This window comes from Monomorium pharaonis, chromosome 2, assembly GCF_013373865.1.
Source record: "Monomorium pharaonis isolate MP-MQ-018 chromosome 2, ASM1337386v2, whole genome shotgun sequence".
NCBI classification, from domain to species: domain Eukaryota; kingdom Metazoa; phylum Arthropoda; class Insecta; order Hymenoptera; family Formicidae; genus Monomorium; species Monomorium pharaonis.
In genome coordinates this window covers 19,421,761-19,439,432 of record NC_050468.1, presented here as the reverse complement: position 1 = coordinate 19,439,432, position 17,672 = coordinate 19,421,761, and the positions used below count along the sequence as shown (strand labels likewise).

General features: G+C 29.9%; 1 protein-coding gene across 1 annotated transcript in view; it reads left to right on the top strand.

The window, feature by feature from the left end:
• Positions 1 to 16,982, top strand: part of LOC118644496 — a 28,083-nt gene extending 11,101 nt beyond the window's left edge. The window contains exon 4 of the mRNA XM_036283137.1: positions 16,249 to 16,982. Within this exon, the coding sequence (XP_036139030.1) occupies positions 16,249 to 16,562 (314 nt within the window). The 3' untranslated portion in view covers positions 16,563 to 16,982. The remainder of the gene's footprint in view (positions 1 to 16,248) is intronic.
• Positions 16,983 to 17,672: the final 690 nt, after the last annotated feature.

Genomic DNA, 17,672 nt, shown 5'->3' with positions numbered 1-17,672 from the left:
CTTACACGTAAGTTACAATTTCCAACTCAGCAATATAACATGTTATAATTACATGTTATCTAACCGTTACACAACAGTTACAAAGAAAAATAAAATAAAATAAAAATTTCATTTTTTTAAAATTATTTTTATCAACAGCACATACTACATTTAGAATAAATTTTTATTAATTAATTAAATTTAAATTATGTAATTTTTTATTTTATTCTTACTTGCCGCTGCTAGGTTTGACCCCGGGACCTTAGGATTACGAACCTTGTACTCTACCTGCTACGCCAATTTGACTCATCGATATGGGTACTTGTTATTGTCTACATATACCTATATGTAAACTGACGCGACTATATTATTTTTTATAAAAGTAATTAAATTTTGCAAAACATATTAAAAATAAATAGCATTAATTTATTTACTTATTAATTTCATTGTTAAATTTACCTTTTTCCATAACCTTAATAATTTGATGGAAATTGCGATCTATTTAGCACTAATCTTTGAAGCGTTCAAATGATTAATTAGATGGTTAACTATATAGATCATATACATTTATTATTACGTCCATAGGATATACGTTTGTCACAATTTCGGACATTCATAGAAAGTCTGAAATAAACCAAATTTTGGACTCATTATGGTCCCAGACAGCACATGTAGATTATGAGAACGATAATAGGATATTGCGAAAGTATATTGCAATATTCGTATAATATTAGAGATACGTCTGTGATATGGCGAGTATATACTCATAACGTACTATGTCCGCGTTGCCTTATCCCATAGAATTTCGCTGGCAGTTTATGAGAATATACCGAATATATCTTAAGAATGTTATACGTATGTCTAAAGTATATCTTCAGTATATTCACAATATGTCTACAGCATGTTCACATTATATGGGCTCATGCATAATGAGAGGAATAAGGAACAAGGAATTAAACATACAGAATTAGCAAAAAGAAATAAGAAGAGGAATTAATCATTTTGCACATCAGGAAGCTATTGCGAGAAATGAAGCGTAATATCTGTTGAATACGCTGGGGTGCTTTGGGAAATTATGCTCAGATAATTGTAGGTTATAACCTAAATAATATATGTATATATATATATATATATATATATATATATATTATAGTTTACGTTACTATATTATATCTTATGTGCATACCAGAGTTATCTGGGCGTAATTCCTGAGAAAACCACGTTGTCCGTGAGTTCGTGTTCGCACGTTTACACCCTACACTTCACCACGTGTCTGCATCACACGGCAGACGAAAATGCGTAACGTTACAGATCATAGATAGCGTTGACATGATTCACTTTCGATATTACGCGGATATTTTGGAAATATGTGATAGATATACATGAGATATATCATAGGATATTTTACGGATGTTTTGAGTATATTAGATATAATCTCAGTATATTCAGTAGGAGTTGCAAAGTTCAGTCGCTATATTCTAAGTTTATCTTGAGGATATATCAAAATGACATTCTACTGAGACGTTATATGAATGTTTTACGTATATTCGGTATGATCACAATACATTACGTATGAGAGTATAATATTCGTACGATATCTGGTGCTATCTGGGGTTTGATTATTTCTTTTGGGCCTTTTTCAATTAAAGGGCTTGTTGCAATAGTTATCCACATTTTGTAAAAATCATCGACATAAAGCATGGACTGCGCATTTCCTGCAAAAAGCTCTTGAAAAGTGTCCGGCAGAAAGACAAAGAGGAGACGTGATCCGGGTCAATTTCTTTCTCTGTCTAGCGCCCATTATGCTACTGGTTAGACAGAGACAGCGCTTGACCCGGACCAATTGCTGTGTCCCTCTTTTGTTTGGAAAAAGAAACAAAAAAAACGAAAAAGAAAAAGAAATAAAAATAAAAAAACAAAACGATAAAAAACAAAAAAGAAACAATAATATATTACAACAAACATTTTAAAAAATACCAATAAATAATAATAATGTTAATAATAAAAAAATAATACGTATTATTTCATATTATTTCATATTATATCTAAAAGTAGAACAATTAAAATGAATCTTTTAAAAATTATAAATAATATAATTTATTATTATTTATAAGTTAATGTTAATTATAAATATTGTAAATAATATATATACATATATATGTATATATATAATAAAAATAATAAAGATAAATTATATAAAAGTAAGTCCAAGTGTTCTAAATAGAACATCCGTTTCAATTCCAATAATGGACATCCTATGAATGTTTATTTTATGTCCATGGACATGCGGACCTGAATTGGACTTAAAATGAATGTCCTTGGAACATCCAGTGCTATTTGGGTATATACATATGTACATACATATGTATATAGTGTATATAGTGTATAGAGTGTATATAGTGTATATAGTGTATATACATGTAGTGTATAGTACTGTAGTATAGTACTGTAGTATAGTGTATAGTACATATACACTATAGTGCATGTGTATATACATGTATATATGTATATAGTGTATATACATGTATGTTAGCTATAGTACGGCCCACCGCATCATGGAACCCAATCATTTACGAAACACGATAATAAAAAATGCCATATTTTCAACATTCAAAGCTCCGTATATCAAAATGTAGAGATTTTCAGACCCTGGTCTTATGGACATATTTGATCAGCACGTCATGGAGTACATTATATCTCACTTTCAGCTAATTTGACCGGGAACACTTTTCCATAAGATATGTGCGGGGTCCTTTGTAAAATATTTATAAATATTTATGATAATATTTTGTGCTATTTGGAATAAAACGGACACACAAAAACGAAATCAATTATGTCTTCAATTAACTTAATAATAAGAATTCAAAATAAATAATTGCACCAATGTGTTATTTTATATTAAATGTGTTATTTTATATAAATTAAAAAGAGGAATAAATTGCATGTATATAATATTTTATACAATAAAATATTGTATTTATATTTATTTTAGTAAAATATACATAAAACTATACTATCTTATTATTGTAATTAAAATAGAAACAAAAACATATTTGGAATTACAATCACAGTCAAGTGTGTAAACCTTCGTATTTTTGCTACTTCTTCAGTGTTTTCTATTGTTATCTTGTTGTTTTTGTATTTTAGAACGTTTTTTTTTTTTACGTTTGTGATAGGATCCCAGACAGCACATGTAGATTATGAGAACGATAATAGGATATTGCGAAAGTATATTGCAATATTCGTATAATATTAGAGATACGTCTGTGATATGGCGAGTATATACTCATAACGTACTATGTCCGCGTTGCCTTATCCCATAGAATTTCGCTGGCAGTTTATGAGAATATACCGAATATATCTTAAGAATGTTATACGTATGTCTAAAGTATATCTTCAGTATATTTACAATATGTCTACAGTATGTTCACATTATATGGGCTCATGCATAATGAGAGGAATAAGGAACAAGGAATTAAACATACAGAATTAGCAAGAAGAAATAAGAAGAGGAATTAATCATTTTGCACATCAGGAAGCTATCGCGAGAAATGAATCGTAATATCTGTTGAATACGCTGAGGTGCTTTGGGAAATTATGCTCAGATAATTGTAGGTTATAACCTAAATAATATATGTATATATACAATATATATATATTATTATAGTTTACGTTACTATATTATATCTTATGTACATACCAGAGTTATCTGGGCGTAATTCCTGAGAAAACCACGTTGTCCGTGAGTTCGTGTTCGCACGTTCACACCCTACACTTCACCACGTGTCTGCATCACACGGCAGACGAAAATGCGTAACGTTACAGATCATAGATAGCGTTGACATGATTCACTTTCGATATTACGTGGATATTTTGGAAATATGTGATAGATATACATGAGATATATCATAGGATATTTTACGGATGTTTTGAGTATATTAGATATAATCTCAGTATATTCGGTAGGAGTTGCGAAGTTCAGTCGCTATATTCTAAGTTTATCTTGAGGATATATCAAAATGACATTCTACTGAGACGTTATATGAATGTTTTACGTATATTCGGTATGATCACAGTACATTACGTATGAGAGTATAATATTCGTACGATATCTGATGCTGTCTGGGATTTTAATAACAACTTTAACGTTCCTTTGCGTTCACTTTACTAATTGTACGTGACTATTTATTTTAATATGCGTGGACTGTATCTTACAATTTGCGATGTTTACGGTTCTAAACTCAGATGCGAAGTGAAGTTGTAAGAGAAATAACATATCGTTCGATCCGATCATATACTGCAAAACAAATATACATGCCAGCAACTCGAGTTACTTATTGTCAGTATCACGACTAATACGATTGACTATAGATACGCTTTAGATAATATAAATCTACTATACATTTATGGTGTCAATAAATTAATAATAAAAAGGGCGATGTCAAATGCTTTAACACTTGTCTCCTATAAATATACGATAATTCACAAATAAAAAGCAACAATTGTTTTATCATTTCATCACAAAAACCACCTACATCTGTTTACTTCTGTTGTTCAGTAGAAAAACATCTTACTTATTATTTGCACTATACTGATTACACTTTTTGCACTGTTTTTCACTGCACTGACTGAACTGACTCTAGACCCAGTGCAAGCAGTACAGTGCTATGGTCTGTTCTTTCTATCTGCACTGTTGCACTGGTGCAATAAGTTAAATGAGAAAAAATATACTTGTCTTACTTTAACTTATTGCACCGGTGCAACAGTGCAGCTAGAAAGAACAGACCACTAGTTATGCCAGTGCAGTTATCAAGAATAAACCTATAGCTCTCTAACCTAGTGCAGCGTGGTGCAACGCACGTGAACACACGCAAATGATAAATGGTGATAGCAAGTGATAGTGATAAATATATCTTGATAAACAGTGAACGTTTACAGAAATTAGTAAAACGAGAAGCATGCCACATTGCATAACTCCGGGATCCGTACCTGAATTCGATTTATATCCGTACTTCCGGATATAAATCGAATTCAGAGAAAGTACATTTTTTTATTGTGCCAAAGGACGAAAATATAAGAAAATTATGACAAGATGCAGTTCAAAGAAAAAATTTAATAATGCGAATAGGATAGGACAATCTCTTTGTGAAAAACATTTTATGGCCCAAGATATATTGTGGAAGCATGAACTAACAGGTCCTGATGGACAAGTACTCGGCGTTGTAAGTAAACAATTATTGTATCATTTTTGTGTACTTATCTACACAAATAGATAAAACTATTTTTGTTTTCCAGTTATATTATAAGCAACCAAGATTGCGGAAGGGCACCGTACCATCACAATTTCCATGGACGGAAATTACTGTGGATAAAGCGCTACTTCACAGACACAAATGGTACATGAAATAGTACAACAGTGCGAAGAAGAAAATGCACAAGAAACAGTAAATAAGCCTAAATTCTCATTTATAGATTTGGTAGCTTGTACTACATTGCAATTACCAGTAAAATGGTCTAGACGTACTCTCATCTGTAACGGAACTAAAATTGAATCATTTGTCACAGTACAATGTATAAAAATAGAAAACAATTTTGTCACTAAAAATATCAAAGAACTTACCTACCAAACACCAAGTTACATGTAACGTGCCTGTTAGTTATAATTTCCCACTCAATAATGTAATTGTAATATAACACGTGTGTTATTAAACATGTATTACAAATGTTACAAATTACAAATTACAAATATTAAACAAAATAATAAAAACATTTTCTGATTAATTAATATACTCATATTTATTGTTATGTATGTCATCAATTGCTGTCGCGTGCAATCGTACGCTGTCATGGCACTGATGGCAACCATGGCAACAAATTGTAAAAGGACTATGTTACTGCCAGCGCCCTTAGCGGATGTCGGACACTAACGAGGTCACGCGAAACTGTTCAGTATCAGAGGCCGGGGCATTAAGTATAAAAATGACAACCAACAGCTTTGGTCGTGCCTCTCTCCACCATCTTTTAAAATTCTCTTTTAGCGATGATCAGACAATCCATTTCGAGTCTCCGTGGTCTGCACGCCATGGGTGGTTTTGGTGCCGTTTCAATATTGTGTCGTACATGCTTTATTATCTCCGGTCTTTCAAGTCTCGTTATCGCTGAGTATCGAGACAACAATTTATGGTACAATAATTAATTCTCTTGTAATTGTTTTAATACTCGAGATGTTACACCGTATGTAACGTTCTAGCGCGATGAAATTTGTCACCTAATCCACGAGATGCGAATTCAAGTCAACAGGAAGTCCGTAATGTGCGTAAAAATAGGCGCTTATGATCAATCACAATATGTTCGCGATCACAAAATATTACATAAATGCGCACCCTAATCCAAGATTGAGTACGAGAGTCACCGAGCCGTATGTGTTAATAATTGTGTTATTTGCTGCTAAAGTTCATAGGATGACCTCTGTAATGGCTCGCAGACCATCCTCTGAGTATATACACAGAGGTCGGTTCACGGCCACGTGAACGCGATCTTTAACGCGAACGGGATGAACGCCGGTCGCAACAACGCTTCCGACTTCACACAACGATCCGGTTTCACCGATCGCCTTTAGATCTCCGGATGGCTGTCATCTGTTCCGTAATCTCCTGCTGTAAAGAGAATCGTAGTTATGCGAAGCGCAACTCTAATTTTGCCTCAACTAATGTTGCATCTTCTGTACTCAGGTCCGACATCACGAGATGTCGGAGTCCGCGCGGTTTCCGTGATCTGAAATGCTGACACCTGAGTGGGCTCGACAATCTCCGCTAATCAATCAAGTGTATTCGTTCTAGTGACCAAATGTGGCTGAATATAGGCCGGCAAGTGACTCAATCAAATCGTCTTTTATCTCCAATTACGCTTCTCGCGAGATAGCGGAGATGACTACGACAGTTTTTGACATCTATTTCCTCATTTATTTCCTCATGTTCAACAACCTCCATCTTATGTTCTTGCAAAAGATTAAACCGCTTGATTAACTCACTCTTCAAGGTCTCGTACAACTGCTCCGCGAACGGATGCATAATTATGTTGCGGATTTCCATAGTTTAACGCGGTCCGATTGCCGTCAACGTGTACTTGAACTTCGTCAAATCAGCCGCTATTCCAGCAGCTTGAAAACTGGGCTGCGTTCGGAAACATCATTCTATCCTTGTTGTTCGTTCTATGTGAAACAAAGATAGAATGATATCCGAGAGCACTCGAGTGATGTTTCCGAACGCAGCCCTGCGGACCAAGATGCTGAACCACAATTCCAGATTAGTGGGCGTGAATTCCGGTATACGCAACGCATACCGACGCGGCTAATCTCAGGCTCAGAAATAAAATACCCGTTTGACGGATATGTGGTTGCATATTGTCATCGCCGGGTGTTACGCTTCCACGAGGCGTCCCTGATGCTCGAGATGAATAAGATTTGACTGCTTCGCCGGTTTCTGCACCGCTGACTATTTGTCGCAGTGACGTTTCTTATGTAAATATCCTTCACGCACTTCACTACCGGATACGGATTTGTCTGTGTCCCGAAATTCGATTACTACAAAGCTCTTGAGTTGTCATTAACATGAAAAAGTAATTTTCTATTGCTAAAAAAAAAATATCACGTTGGCAATTACCACTTTGGTGTGTAGATAATTAGAGTTTCTGGGGTAAAAGAAATGAACACTCTCAATCCGTATGGTTAAACTCTCGAATTTATTATATTCGCCAATGTTACAGAGTGATCTGCTCGTAATCGTATACCCGATTCCTCTCTTCTTCTCTTCGCTTCGACTTTTAATATTATTTTCTGCCGATTTTTAAACGGACATTGTCGATGTTCAAGCGGCCCGCCTTCGCTTGCGTTCGAGAATTGTAGCATTACACAATAGCCATAAATCCATAAAAAGGGTGAAAACTTTTAATTTTCCATCTCTGCACTATATAATTTGAAATAAGTATGTCTACACTGTAAAAAATTTTTGTAAAATTACAATTATAATAGTGAGTAATTTTAGGACCAACTATAATAGTTGTAAATTTTCTTGTGTATGTAATTTTGTAAAATATATTTTGTATAATAAATTTTGCAATAATTCCTTAATTTATTTTTTACACTTGTGTATACACTGTAAACAAATTTACGACAAATTAAATTTTTTTACTTGTACACTGCAAAATTATAGTTTTGTAATTTTACAAAAATGTTTTACAGTGTACCGTCCCTTTTCTTTTCCTAAAAACTTCTTGACTTTCTTTAGCACATTATTCCTTTTTGTTTCTTTTTAAAATTTTTTTTACAATTTCTGCGTAAATCTTATATGCTATACAGCTATACAAAGAAGTGAAACTCCTCCCTATTTTATATAACGGTATTATTACACTTATTTTTTAATTTTTTAATATACTGCTTTTTTCTAAATTTGTCTTATTAACTTTGTTAGTTTTTTTTTATGGCAGCACCTTCGTACCTTCTTGCTTTTATATAATATGATATACTATTTATTCCTGATGCTTTCTTATTTTCTACTCTTTCTAGCAACCTTCTACTATCTTCTTTATTAATTTCCATATTTCACTCCACTCTTCCTTCTTACGTTCCTTCCTTGTTTTCCTCATAATTCCACCTCTTTTTTTTTCCTCTTTATTATCCGTTCCTCTTAATAACTCTAAAAAGTATTTTTTTCTACTCTTCCTTATCTATGTAATTAAGAATTTTTCTTACTTAGTTTTGTACATGAGAAGTCTACTAGTTTATCAATTTATTTTTTATGTGCTATCAGATATGAATTATAAGGATTACATAAGTGTCATAGGGTGGTATTCATAGTCGAATCTTATTTAAAGATCGTCTCAAGCAATGTCTTAAAATGCTAACTCGGCTCTGTGATTGGCTGATGGCATCTTAAGACTGTATTTAAGATGATCTTAAATATAAGATCCGACTATGAATACCGGTCATAGTATAAATATTGCGTTTTCCTGGGATTGCCATTTCTGGCACCTGAACAGCGTACGCACACAAGTAATGTATCCATGACGCGTCACGTCTAATATGGTGGAAGTATATAAGGTAAAGCATTTCGGTGGATGCGCAGTCGTTCAAAAGTAGAGGGGGAGCAATTAACTAATCAGAAGTGCCCCAAACATAAAATCCACTATGGCCGACACAAGATTGCAGAGTGAACGACAGCTAGTACAGTGACAGTTGATAGTAAGTGTCAAATTAATGAAAATGATAATGTTCAGTGTATAGCTCAACTATGTAAAGCATATATACATGAATATAAGTAAATAAACGAGCAAGTTTTAGGTCTAATGCTACATGTGCTGATTTATTGTAAACAACAAAAAATAATTTAGGATATCTATAAGAGACGTTTCGACTTTACTAAGTCATCCTCAGTCTATATTACAATCATCTTCAATAATTTGAAATGTCATAACGATTTTCCCTATTTATGTGTGTAAAAATTGAATACATACAATATAGACATATAATAACGACTACATCGCAGCATTTTTTACAGAGAGCATTTAACAAATAGTTTCTAACATTCCGCAATATATTGACAATGTTAAATCGCATAGTCGACATAAAAAATCCTATTGTTTCTGCGTTAATTGGCGCGAAAAAGTGGAGTCCGAATGATCCATCTTTGATCCAATGTCAATAGTGAAATTTAATAGTTTAAAAAGACTTTTTAATATACATGCAATGTGTTACAGTGAGTAGTCCAATTCTTTCATACAGGTTTTGTTCAGCATAAATAATATTAATAAATGTTAAGTATTCAGTGCATACTATGACAATATTTTTTTGAAATGATCAATTTAAAACTTTGCGAGAAAACAGGAACGCGGGAAAATCGTTGACATTTCAAATTATTGAAGATGATTGTAATATAGACTGAGGATGACTTACAAGGGAACCTCGCGAACCCGTAAATTCTGATTTTAATGAAACTTGGCATAATTGTAGAGGGGGTGAATACATAAATTTAGAAATTTTTAGTTGGTCCCAAAAACGGTTTAAAGGGGTAAAACCACCCTTCAAAGTTGAGACATTTTTGCGATTTTTTGATATATCTCGTAAACTAAACAAAATATTAAAAAATGTTTCATACAAAAGTTTTACAACATAAATACCTCCATTTAACTGCGCTATTCATTTTTCGAAAAAAAAAATTTTTTTTTAATAAATAGCATAGTTAAATAAAGGTATTTATACTGTAAAACTTTCGTATAAAACATTTTTTTATATTTTGTTTAATTTACGAGATATATCGGAAAACCGCAAAAATTGTCTCAACTTTGAAGGGTGGTTTCACTCCTTCAAACCGTTTTTGGGCACCAACTAAAAATTTCTAAATTCATGTATTCACTCTCTCTACATTTATGCCAAGTTTCATTAAAATCCGAATTTTCGAATTCGCGAGGTTTTCTTGTTAGTAAAATTGAAATGTCTCTTATAGATATCGTAAATTATTCTTTGTTGTTTACAATAAATCAGCATATGTAGCATTAGACCTAAAACTTGCTCGTTTATTTACCTATATTAATGAAAATGCCAAGCTATTTTGTAAAAAATTGCAAAATTGGTTTGATGTATATGTATATTTATTAATACTATTATTTTAATTTGGCAAAAATGTGTTTTTATTTGGTTGAAGTTATTTCATTTTAAAATAACTTCCCGCTTTTGGTTTGGAGCAGTTCTGATTGGTTTTCTGTCTATAATACCGCCATTATGCGCAATGCTTCATCTTGTATACTCTTCCGGTGATATGTGCATTCAGCGTATACATATAATATAGCGCGTTGCCAGTGTACTTACGCTGCTTAGCTCTGGCGTCAGAAATGGTAGTCCTGTATATAATGTACATAAATTAAGGGGATGCTGGACTGCTTCTCTAACTTGCTGAGGTCGATAATGTAGAGTCATTCGTGCCCATCATTAATGAGATTTTATATGTATTCTTTTAATAGACTTGGAAATTCTTTTCCAGAATTTGCCTTCTTCAAACTAGCTCAAGTGACAATGATAACTAATTTATCTGGGAGAATAACTAAAAACGTGGAAGATGTGATAGGCAATAATTGCTTCTTAATTAATTTTACAGATATATTGGAATATGTAGGAACAAGTTTACGGTTATATCAAAAAGAAGAAACAGTATTTAACGCAAGATATGTATTTATTGTGGTATTGTTAAAAATTACACAGTTTTTATCTATATAGATTCTCTCAAAAACAACTACTGTCTATTCTTGATATGATTTTTTCAACTAACTTTTTTTTCCAATTGTTCAGAAGTTATTATCTTATCTAAAGATCTTTTTGATAAATTAAGATACGGTATTGAGCCTATTTTTATAAAAATTAATATTAATCTCAAACGCAATGAATTCTTTCCTATAAAATTAAAATACATTATTGTACGAAGAATACTTCATACAAAAGTACTTAATAAAAAAGAAAAATATAAAACACATCAATGGTATAGTGTTCCTCAATTTTAAAAGTAACAGGACGTTACATTTCCAAAAAACAAAAATTTTCGTAAAAAATGAATTATTGCATGTAGGCCTGGAAAAAAATAGTCCACGTGTGTTTATGTAAAAAAAGCTAAACTTATATATAGTTATACATAGTTTTATATGGTATTATGTATGATTATATATGGTTATATATGGTAATATATAATATATAATTATATACGATTATTTATGTTATTATATATACAATTTTATCAAAGCATATGTAAAACTTTTAGTTTTGTACATATATGCTTAGATATAGTATCCATTTCTGACCATAAAAAATAGTATTAGATACCTTATTTCCCCTAATAGGAAAAGATTTATAAAATTATATGACAAAAGAATTGTAAAAGATTTATAATCCGTCATTATAAAAGCATAGTTGAAAAAATAGATGTAGAAACAACCTTTTATAAAACATTAATAAATGTTGAGAAAATAGATGTAAAAATAGTCTTTTATAAAATATTAATAAACGTTTGCAGAATTAAATTTAGAAATAAAATGTGCAATAATTGAGAAAAATATTTCACTCGTAACATGTTTAAAACATTAGAAATATAATTGTGCACAAAAGACTTAAATTATTCCCCAATTATTCCTAAATTATGATGCACAAATATTGAAACATGGAATGTGTAATATTGCATGTTTCAATATTTGTGCATTATAATGTAAGAATGATTTAAGAGTTTCTGACTGCTATTATTATCAATGAGATACTTAACTCTCCAACGGACGCAACTAATCTGTCAGACAAAGTGCCTCTTTTTTAATTTTTATTAAATATCTAGTGAATAAGCAATATTTGTTAAATTCATTGTAATACCTATTAATATTAATTTTGAATTAAATATTGAAGATTAAATGCTGTAAATATTGCACATTATTATTGTTGCATTATTACTTTATTATTGCTACATTATATTGTGAAAATATTGAAGATTATAATGTGATAATTTTAAATGCTAAAATAATTGCAAAATATTTATATTTCAATATTTGTCTAATCTTTAATAAATATTATTTAAGAGTTATATTCTGACAAAACTGTTGCGTTATGGCGAATCATCTTAGCACAATCTTTAATGCCATTATTGTGCAATGTTTGCAAAATCTTCCTAACGGAGACATTTTATATAATCAGAAATGGTCAAATAATTTTAATATGAAAACATTATATTATAATACCACAGCAACTATCAGAGGAGACCGTAATAAATTGAATTCAAATTGAATATTATATTAAAATATTTTTTTACTCTTTTCTTTATTTTGATTAACTGTTTCAAAAAAATCTCAAAGAAAATGTTTTAATGCATGTGCAATTTTATAGATAAGATACATACTACAGTATTGTATAGTATTATAGGCTAAACAGTAATTATTTAAAACATAATTAAGATATTAAAATACATATTTTACAAAATTCATACATTGTTTTTAAAAATGTGCAGAACTTTGCATGTGTGGTATTTCTCTCTCATATTATGTTTTTGTGTATAGTTTTCCATAATTTGTAGTTCAACTTCGACGTACATGTCAGATTAACTTTTTTATTTAAAAAATACTATAATTGATGATCTCAAATTATGGAATATTGTATAAAATATTTTAATCATAATTTAAAAATAAAGGCTACTATTTTCAATATACTAACATTTTCTGAGTAATGCGTACCGCATAATTAATAATTAAAGACATAATTCTGTTGTGTTTCTGTTAAAGTACGGTCACATGACATTCGAAATAACAGAACGGAAAAAACAAATAGTAAGTGTTAACCAATCAAAAACAATGAAACAACGGAATAAAATTGTTCTGATTATAAAGTTAATTCTTATTTCTTCAATTTCATTATATTTCAAACTCTGTAACCACACCCCAAATGTTGTAACAGAATTACGCCTCTGATTGGTTATGCAATACGTATTACACAGAAAATATTAGTTCATATAGCCTTAAATATTACACGTGCACAAATTTCCTGAAATCCTATTTATCCTTGTATCTGATTGTATCTAAACATGTATGAGAAGTGCTGTAATTTTAGATCTAATTGTATGTATTCATATATGATAACCATACATGACCATATTTGACAAAATATGATCAGATATTGACAAAATCCATATATGACCAATTTTGTATGAACTTTTTTTCCAGGGGGGATCGGAAAGAAAGTAACCTCTTACATGAATGTTTGTTCTGCTCATTTTTATTAAAAGATTATATACCAAATAATAGTAAGTATAAATATTTATTTTATCAATAGTTCAATTGAGAGTTGTGTTTTGTGAAATAAAAGCCAAAATTTTTAATGTCAAATAAAATACATCATTGTCATACAATGATGCATTTTAATTTTATAGAAAAGAATCCATTGCGTTTGAGATTAATATTAATTTTTATAAAGATAGGCTTAGTACCGTCTCTTAATTTAAAGAGATCTTTGAATAAGATAATAATCTCTGAACAAATGGAAAAAAATATTAGTCTAGAAATTTGTATCAAGAATTTGTCAGTTGTCTTTGAGAGAATCTATATAGATAAAAACTGTGTTTTTAACAATGCCACACAAAAATACATGTCTTACGTTAAATGTTTCGCCTTTTTGATAAAGCCGTAAACCTGTCTCTACCCGATCAAAAATTTTTCATGTAAAAATATGTAAAAATCTATAGAATTATGTATCAAAAATGTCCATGCAAAATTTTATATTATATAATTTTACATAATTTTATATAATTTTATATAATTCTGATATAATTCTATAGATTTATACATGCTCTCGTATAAAAAATTTTTTACCAGGAAAAAATTGCTTATTTACAATTATATATAATTATATATAATTATATTTAATTATCTATTATTATATATAAATAATTTTTTCTCAATAACAAATTTTTTATATAAAAGCATGTATAAATTCATTTCTACATGCTTTTATAAAGAATTATGTAAAATTATATAAAAATATACAATACAAAATTTTGCATGGACATTTTTAATACATAATTCTTTAGATTTTTACATATTTTTACATAAAAAATTTTTGATCGGATACATATTCCAATATATCTGTAAAATTAATTAAGAAACAATTATTACTTATCACACCTTTTGTGTTATTCTCCCAGATAAGTTAATTATCATCGTCACCACTTGAGGCTGATGTTAGTTTAAACAAGGCAAATTAAAATACACATATTAATATCAATTTGTAAATTGAACTTTATATCAAAAACAAAAAACATTTTTTTTTTATTGTTTTACTTATCGACTTTTCACGCGTATGTAATCTACATTTTTGTAGCACAATTTTGTTTTAATTAAAAGGATGCTAAACTGTCCATAAATCTTGGTCGAGGTCAATAATGTAGAGTCATTCGTTTTTCCTTGTTCATAAAAATATTTGCTTCAAAATATAAATTATGTAGCTTATTATGTATGTACAAAATGAATGGTATCCCTCAGTTCAGAATAGATTGAGGAATAAGATTATAGTCATCAAATTACAATTAAAAATTACCGTAAAAAGAAGTTATTTGTGCGATCAAATTTTCAGAAATCTGTAGTGAAAACGCTTAGATAAATAAAATTTCCTCACACAAATAACTTTTTCTTACAATTTTTAATCGTAATTTGACGAATATAGTTTTATTCCTTAATTTATTCTAAACTGAGAGATACCATTCATTTGTACGTGTAATCTATATAATTTGTATTTTGAAACAAATATTTTTATGAACAAAGATAAACAAATATATATCATTATATCATTATCGACATATCATTATACATAAGGGGATCCTAAAGTTGTCTGTTTTACCGACAATTTTTACCAATGCCAATCTTTTTATTGCATTTACAGAATTAAAAATCCTTCTCTACAATTAAAGTATAATATAAACGATAACAGTGTACGGACGTAACAATTTTATACGAAAAATCAAAAAAATTTTTTTAATTGTTGGCGTCTGGTGTGGATTCGTAACAAAATGTGCTTGATATAAAAGTTGTGCACCTTGTACGTATAAATCAAGGTCAGGTCCGTACACGAGTGAACATTAAGGAACAATACTATGCTTTCAGATTGAGCGTAGGCGTCTTAATAAAAAAGATATAACGCATTGGTAAACATTTCATGTCTCAAAAGAGCAATTTGCAAAATTTTTTTTAATTTTTGGTATGAAATTTAATTCATAAGCTGATATTAATACATAAACTTATTTAATTCTGGAAAAGGATTTCTAAATCTATAAAAGAAATATGTACAAAATTTTGTTAATGACGTGCACAAATGGCTCTACATTATCGACCTCGATCAAGTTTGACGAGCAGTTTGGCATTCCCTTATCCAATTTTCGAAACTCGACTGTTTCTGTTGTCTACCAATTTATGGATATGAATTACATAAGTACAAACTGTAGATCTCTTATATTAAGCAAACATTTTATGATGTGACAATAAATTAACAATTTATTCCGTTTTTTATATAAACTCCAATTTATAGACTGGTAGTAATGCGTATACTTTTTTTAAAGAGGATTTCCAAATCTATAAAAAAATACAAAGATATTGCGATACAAAAAATTTTTTTTTCTGTCGGTAAAACAGACATTTCCAGCATTCCCTTAAATTTACATTATAAAAAACTACTTTACAAGAGTAATTGTTTGTTTTAATATTGTTTAGTAGTTCTCGTTTCCAACTTACTTATTTTGGTCAGCATCCAATTATGGCCAGATTTTATTGATGTTATTTTATCAACAAATGAGTCTCAATTACGTCGCCTGCAAATCTTAAGTAGTTACTTTATTGATCAAGAAAGATATTACTATATACAGCAATTCCACATAAATGCAGCTTTATGCATAGGATTCACCGCATTGGTATCAACAGGATCAATGCACTTTACGTGTGGTCAACATGCATGTGGAATGTTTAAAATTGCTAGGTATGAAACTGTAAATATTCAAATATTTGTGTGTAGTAATCAAAAAAATTAAAATTAAGAAAATAAAGCGTGTATTTTTTATCTAAAAGTTTCAAAAAAAAAAAATTATTTTCAAAAAAACACAAATAGAAAAATATATAAATTAATAAAATTTGTCTGGCAAATCCGTTTATTAGATACATAAAGTTTCGACCATTGATTTTGGTCCTCTTCAGGTGTAAGTGAAATGTTTAATTACTTACACCTGAATAGGACTAAAATCAATGGTCGAAACATTGTGTATCTAATAAATGGATTTGCCAGACTGCCGATTTAAGAAAGTTTATTGACTTACTTTAATATTACTGACAAAAAGTACTTTTTATATTTAAAAAAATATATATTTATACATGTATAATAAAAATGTGTACAAATATACGCGCACGCACGCACGCATGGTTATTTTAGCTGTTTTTAAAGCAGAATTTTTAATAATAATATTATATTTAAAATAATTATATTAAAATATTTAAACTCAATAAGAAATAACATTTTTTCCTAATGATAATGTTTGGGTTTTTAATTGTATAATATACTAAATTCTCTGTGTTATTACAAATACTTATTGAAAAACTGCGCAACTCGGGAAAAAATACCTCTTATGCTCTTATATACTCATATAAGAAGTAATCTTATATGTTCATATATAAATTTTGGCCGCATAAAGCCATATATGGTCATATATTATTATATAAAATTATCTAAAATTATATTCGAGCTGTTATTATATTTAAAGAAGTTATATTTAAAGTAGTATTGTGATTTAATCATATATAACTCTATATGATTGTATGTATAAGTTCGTATATAATTACATAGAATTTAAAATTTTATTTTTATATTTTCTCAAATCTCGGAAGCTCTCTCCGAATTGCGGAGATCCACAAACTCTCTTTGAATAATAAAAGTAATATGTGCTACACGTTGCTGCTAGTGCTAGGTAAGCCGTGAGTGGTTTTCTTTTATAAGCCTTTTGGAGTAAATCTTACGAGAAGAAGAAGCATCGCGGCCTTACTTACCCCTACAGCATGAAATATTGCTGCAACGTTGCAGAAATATTGCAATAGTGCATAATATAACCAATATTGCAGAAATATTGTAGCAATATTACAAATATAATATT